The sequence below is a fragment of the Episyrphus balteatus genome, chromosome 2 (assembly GCF_945859705.1).
Source record: "Episyrphus balteatus chromosome 2, idEpiBalt1.1, whole genome shotgun sequence".
Classification (NCBI taxonomy): domain Eukaryota; kingdom Metazoa; phylum Arthropoda; class Insecta; order Diptera; family Syrphidae; genus Episyrphus; species Episyrphus balteatus.
The window spans coordinates 95444341-95450514 of record NC_079135.1 but is presented as its reverse complement, the minus strand read 5'-3'; the positions used below and the strand labels follow the sequence as shown (position 1 = coordinate 95450514).

Genomic DNA, 6174 nt, shown 5'->3' with positions numbered 1-6174 from the left:
ATCATAGCTATCTTGCCTATCTTGCCAGAAGTTCTGGATTCAAATCCAGTTTGTTTCACCTAGCCTCTTTTTTCAGGGTAACTGGAATTCAGAGAGCCTCCAAAAAAGTATCGTTGCCACGAAAGAGTAGGTAAGTGCATCTCTACTTAGCAGTTTGGACTTGGTAGAAAATTTTAGGTCCAATTTGACCCAAACATTTTGGAATAAATTGCTTTTTATATACATATATTTTTTTAATTTGTCATCATAGTTTTAATTTTAAAACTGCGATTAGGTATATTGAAAATTTTTTGTGAGTCCTTATTCCTCAGAAAAGTTCAACAACATCATTAAAAAGCTGTAAATCGTTTTTGTCATTGACAGTGCCGTAGTAACAGATAGTGGCATAACATCCCCCACCGTCATTAAAGTTGGTTTTTGAGCCTTCATCAGCATCATCATCAACATTTTACGTTCCGACACTGACAGTCTGTACCACAAACAAATATTGTACACGTAATTGCAAACGTCATCATTCTGTAAAAAAAATTAAAACTGTACTAGATTTTTATCATCTGTAAGAAGTATCAACTCACAGCTATGTCCGTCAGCGTTCCAAGTCCACAATAGGTATAAAGAATAGTGAACGAGTATATCAAATACGCATAACCAGCTGGCCAAACTCCAGTTGCCACTATAAAAATTGTCATTCCAATGTTTAAAGCGGTCGTAAAAATTTCAACAAATAATACGTAATAGAAAACGTCACTTAGAGTCTTTGTTAACCTATAGAATATTATTAAGTTTACAAAAATGTCTTGTTTTCTGTTGTAACTTTCAACAGACTTACGTCGTATACTTTTGATGCCACTTAAGAATGTCCATCAACAAAGGAAGTGTTTTTTCGTAACTGTCTTCACCTGTATCGTTTAAAACATCATTCAGATCTTCAAACTTGATTTTTAAGATATTTTTAAACAACGGAAGCTGCAACACAAACAAGAAAAAAAACACATCTCCAGCAAAATTACCAAACGATCCCATCAGAATACACGTTGAATGGGCAACCATCATTAACAAATGTCCAAAATCAGATTTTGGATCAATTCCAGGTATCAAAAATTGCATAACGAATATTTTTTCACCAAAAATTATCAAATACAAAACCGGAACTGATAATAAAATTAATGTACCAAAAATATAAATGCATGCAATAAATTTGACAAATTTTGTATTAATACTCGTAGTGTTATTTAGGGCAATCTGATATTGAATATGTTTTTGTTCGTATATTTTGTAGACATCATCGATTTCGTTATATAATTGACGATAAAGTGCTTTGCTTATAGTGACAGAGTATAATTTAGCTAACCCTTGCACTGCACTACCTACCATGCATAAAGCTTGCAATATGGCTGTCCAATCTTTGTCAATATAAACTCCCACATAAATGGTATAGCCTGATAGGACGAAGAAAGAATTTGTCGATATTATGACGAACCAAGTCATCCATGTGTAACGAAAATTTGGATTGAAAACATCGGCACCAACAAATATTGCACATTTACGGGCAAACATAAATAAGCTGATGAATTTTTCGCGGCAAGTTGACTTAGGTTGTTCCATTTGGAATCCTTGCTATATTGAATTGTGTTTGAATTGTGAAAAGTTAGTTAGAGTTAGTGATTTTTTTTAATGCATTGAAGGCGTGTTGAACACGTAGTTAATATCCTAAACTATTTGAGTGACAGATTGACAGTTTAATTACTATTATTAAATGATTTAAAAATATATTATTGATAAGGAGGATAAACAAATAGATAAATTTGTTGTGAATGTATTATGACCACAGTGACCATAATAATTGTTTAAAATAAAAAAAAAAAGTGAGAAGGTACTGGGAATTTTTCAGCTCTCTATCTTGTTAAACCATAACTTCAAACTTTTGACAATAACTTTTCAAAATTTGATGGTAAATATTAGACTGATTCAAAAAACTGCTTTTTTAAAATTTAAAAAAAACCGACGCGAAAAATTGATGAAAATAATTTTTAGCTCAACAAATGAATAATTCTAATTTATTGAAAAATTCTAATAAAGATAGGAGTTTGAGAGTTGAATAAAAAGATCTGTGAAACCAAAAACCAACAAAGAATACCTACAAATATTGGAAAAGTTTGCCAATTTTTTTGAAAACCCTAATAGTTTCGTCAAAAAATTGGCAAAAAATGAAGAAAAAATTAAATTTAATATTTTAAAGTTAAATAACTTCGAAACGGGGCGGTTTATCAAAAAAATTAATAAGAGCTTATTTGAAAATGATTAAATTTAGCCTTTTTGATGAACCATTGAAAAGTTATAAAATTCCAAACTCAAAAACACAATCTTTCCCATGTAAATCATATGGGAAATAGAAATTTGCGATGTGGTAGTACTTAATGTTAATATTAAGGGCTGAAACTTTTACAGAATTTTTTGATCGTCATTTAAGTATTTTCGGTATAACTTTGAACAAAAAAATTTTTTTTTTTGAATCAGTCTAATTAATATATTACGCTCCTACATTTTTGAAAAAAGTTAAGAGAAGAGAAGCATGGAGAAAGGAAAACCTGAATTTGAATTTATATAGCTTAGATGTCAGGAAAAAATAAATTACTCTCATCTGAAAAAATTAGGGAAAATTATAATTATAGATTTTATTAAAGCATATATTTATGATAATGAAAAATAAAAAACATAAAATCTGTTTGTATAAATATCTACAGTACCTTGCCATAATATTAGGCCCAAGAGAAAAAAAAAATACAATTTGTCATGTTGCTGAATTTTTAAAGTTTTTGTCGAAATATCTTAAATTTTTGTTGTCTGATTTACTTACACTTACCATGTAGATACGGATTGACTTAAAAAAAGTTGGAAACATAGTGTGAAAAGCCCTGTTCGTCTGGTCTTCTACGAAAGAAAAAACTACCGCAAATCTAAGAACATTACGTAATAACCAAACGATCACAACTTCTGTATTGATGCAAGATGGGGCTTTTGCCATTAAGTTAAGAACGTCACGTTATTCCTTGATACAAAAATTTAAGTATTGGAACCGTCTGGAAATTTTCCGGTCATGAATTCCATAGAAAACTTCTTTTGGAACTTATTTCCTTTTGCACGTTATTTTTTTTATCAAAATTTATGAATAATTTAACTTTTTTTAAGTCAATCCGTTTCTACATGATAAGTGTAAGTGAATGAGGCAAACAAAAATTTTAAGATATTTCGACAAAAACTTTAAAAAATTCAGCAACATGAAGCAAAAAATTGTATTTTCTTCGCTTGGGCCTGGGTTTTCGGGATTTTGGGTTTTCGGGATTCTGGGTTTTCGGGATTTTGGGTTTTCGGGATTTTGGGTTTTCGGGATTTTGGGTTTTCGGGATTTTGGGTTTTCGGGATTTCGGTTTTCGGGATTTTGTCCCCAATCCATCGAAAATATAGTCTTTAAAGTTTTGATCCTTGGTACATTATTTATTCCTTTTTTTTTGCCATCACTCAAAGCAGGTTTTGCCATTTTTTAGGGTAGTCACCGCCCCAACTGAAAACCATGGATACCGGGGGTCATTTTAAGTCCAAAAATGTTAGAGGTAATTTTCTCGTTTTCGTTCCGTTTTCGAGTTACTATGATTTTTGCTCACTTTTCCTTTAACTGTCTTTATCTTGGCCAAACAACTCACGTGTCACGTCTGATCTAAAGATTTTTTTTACAACCAATCAACAATTTATTACAGCTTTAGTTTTAAAATGACCTCCAGAAATATTATAGTTTTCATTTGGGGACTTGACTGTGGGACACCCTGTATAATTATGTAGTTTTAATTTAGATTTTTTTCCATTAAATTTTGCAAAGTTATGTTTACAGAAAGTAAAGTACCTATGGTATACAGAAAAACTCTTATATAGGAAACATACATTCTTAACAAGGGATTTTCAAATTTGAGGTAGGTAGGTATGTTTTTGAGTTTTAATTTATTTACCTAGTACATTTTCGAAATTTTCAATTTCTCAAAAACCCAACACATTTCTTCCTGTTTTTCTTGTACTTGTCTAAATAAATGTGTATTATTTATTCAATATTTTGTAATAGTAATTATCTTGTCAATCTATCATTCAAGTGTTTTTAAAATAAATTTTATTCTACACTCGTTGTCGGCATTCTATCAAACATTCGAAGTTTAGCTCTTCAATTGATTGCTTATAACAATCTATTCTAAACACAAATTAAAAAAAAAAATAAATAAAACATGTCAACTTGCCGAGAAAGATTTAATAGTCTTTTCAAATTTTGTCGCAAATGCTCAGTTATTGTTGGTGCCGATATTATCGATCCAAATTTTCGGTACCTTTTTTGTTTTGACAGCTTACACAATCTACATTGGTCTCTATATCGATAAGGATTGGCTTGTGCTACTCCAAGCTTTATGTATGGCAGGAAGTGCAGTACAGGGTTTTACTAAGCTCTACACTGTCACTACATATAAATTAGTTTATCGTGAAATATATAAAGAAGTTGACGAAGTCTACAAAATCTACGAACAAAAACATATTCAATACAAAAATGCTCTTAATGACAGTACGACTATGAATATAAAATTTGTCAAATTCATTGCAATTCTTTACCTTATCGGGACAGTATTTTTGCTATCCGTACCGCAATTTTATTTGATAATTTATGGGGAAAAGATTTTCGTAATGAGATTTTTGATTCCTGGAATTGATTCAAAAACCAATGTTGGACATGTTATAATGACAATAGCCCACTCAATTTGTATCCTGATGGGAGCTTTTGGTAATTTTGCTGGTGATGTGTTTTTCTTCTTGTTTGTATTGCAGGTTCCATTGTACAAGAATATTTTAAGAATTAAATTCGAAGACCTCAACGATGTATCATCTGATAGAGAAGAGGACATTTCAAAAAGAACACTTCCCTTGCTGAGGGACATCCTTAAGTGGCATCAAAAGTACTCAGCGTAAGTTAAATAGGTTGGAATTTATTAAAAAAGAAAATCCAAGAATAACCATTTTATTCAATAGCTTAACACAAAATTTGAGTGACGTTTTCTTTGCCGTATTGTTCATTGAAATTTTTTCAACTACTGGTAACATTGGTATGACGGTTTTTCTTTGTTTTACTGGAGCTTGGCCAGCTGGCTATGCGTATTTGGTCTACTCATTCATTATTCTTTATACTTATTGTGGACTGGGAACGCTGACGGAATTAGCTGTGAGATTAGACTTATTCCAGATGCTGGAAATCTAGTACATTTTGAGTTTTTTTTTTACAGAATGATGACGTATGTGATTATGTTTACAATACTTGTCTTTGGTACAGATTGTCAGTGTCGGAACGAAAAATGTTGATGATAATGCTGATGAAGGCTCAGAAACCAACTTTGATGACAGTAGGTGATGTAATGCCTTTGTCCGTTACTACGGCACTGTCAATGACGAAGACAGTTTATAGCTTTTTAATGATGCTGTTAAATTTTTCGGAAGACTAAGAAGTCTCTAAAATTAAGCAAAATTCATTTGCACGCTCTTAAGGTCAATAGAGCCGATAAATTTAAAGTTTTTACAATTTTTGAACAATGTTCATATCAAATATCACAAATATTCACGATTTTATTAAGTTAATTAATTAATTCAGGCAGTTACGTAAATAAACATAAATAAGATTCTATCAGAATCATTTTATGTTCGAAAAGTGGGTGTGGCAGTAGGCGAATTATACTAAAACTGCTTTCCAAATATTAACTTGGATATAAGAACAAACCATGATACACATTATAGTTTCATTAAAATCTTTATGACAAGTAATCCAATAAACCTCATGAAAATCGATCAAGTGATTTTCAAGAAACAGAAATACTTAAAAGTGGGCACGGAAGCGGGTCACAGAATCCAGCTTGTTTAAGCTGTTTTTTTTTTTTTTTTTCTGCGTGTAGCTACACACTTTTTCTGTACTACCAACGCAAACCAAAATCATTAAAAAGAAAAATGCACGACTGGGTCCTACGAACTTGCTCTTAGAGTTAAAGTTGCTTAAATTTTTAAGACTTTTTATATAGAAATTTGGAAAAAAAAATAAGATTCGTTTTTTAAAAAAATAAAATAAAATTTGAAATCAAATTGCCCTCCAAAACAAGTATG

At 31.0% G+C, this 6174-nt stretch overlaps 1 protein-coding gene and 1 pseudogene across 1 annotated transcript; one reads left to right on the top strand and one right to left on the bottom strand.

Annotated features, from left to right (window-relative positions):
- Nucleotides 1-300: 300 nt before the first annotated feature.
- On the bottom strand, nucleotides 301-1605 carry LOC129909588 (odorant receptor 67d-like). Its single transcript, XM_055986662.1, has 3 exons — nucleotides 830-1605; nucleotides 576-765; nucleotides 301-516 (listed from the first exon to the last, which is right to left on the bottom strand). The coding sequence occupies exons 1-3, from the start codon at nucleotides 1603-1605 to the stop codon at nucleotides 301-303; spliced, it is 1182 nt and encodes a 393-aa protein (XP_055842637.1).
- A 2663-nt stretch (nucleotides 1606-4268) lies between these two features.
- Nucleotides 4269-5525, top strand: LOC129908996 (odorant receptor 67d-like; annotated as a pseudogene).
- The last annotated feature ends 649 nt before the right edge of the window (nucleotides 5526-6174 follow it).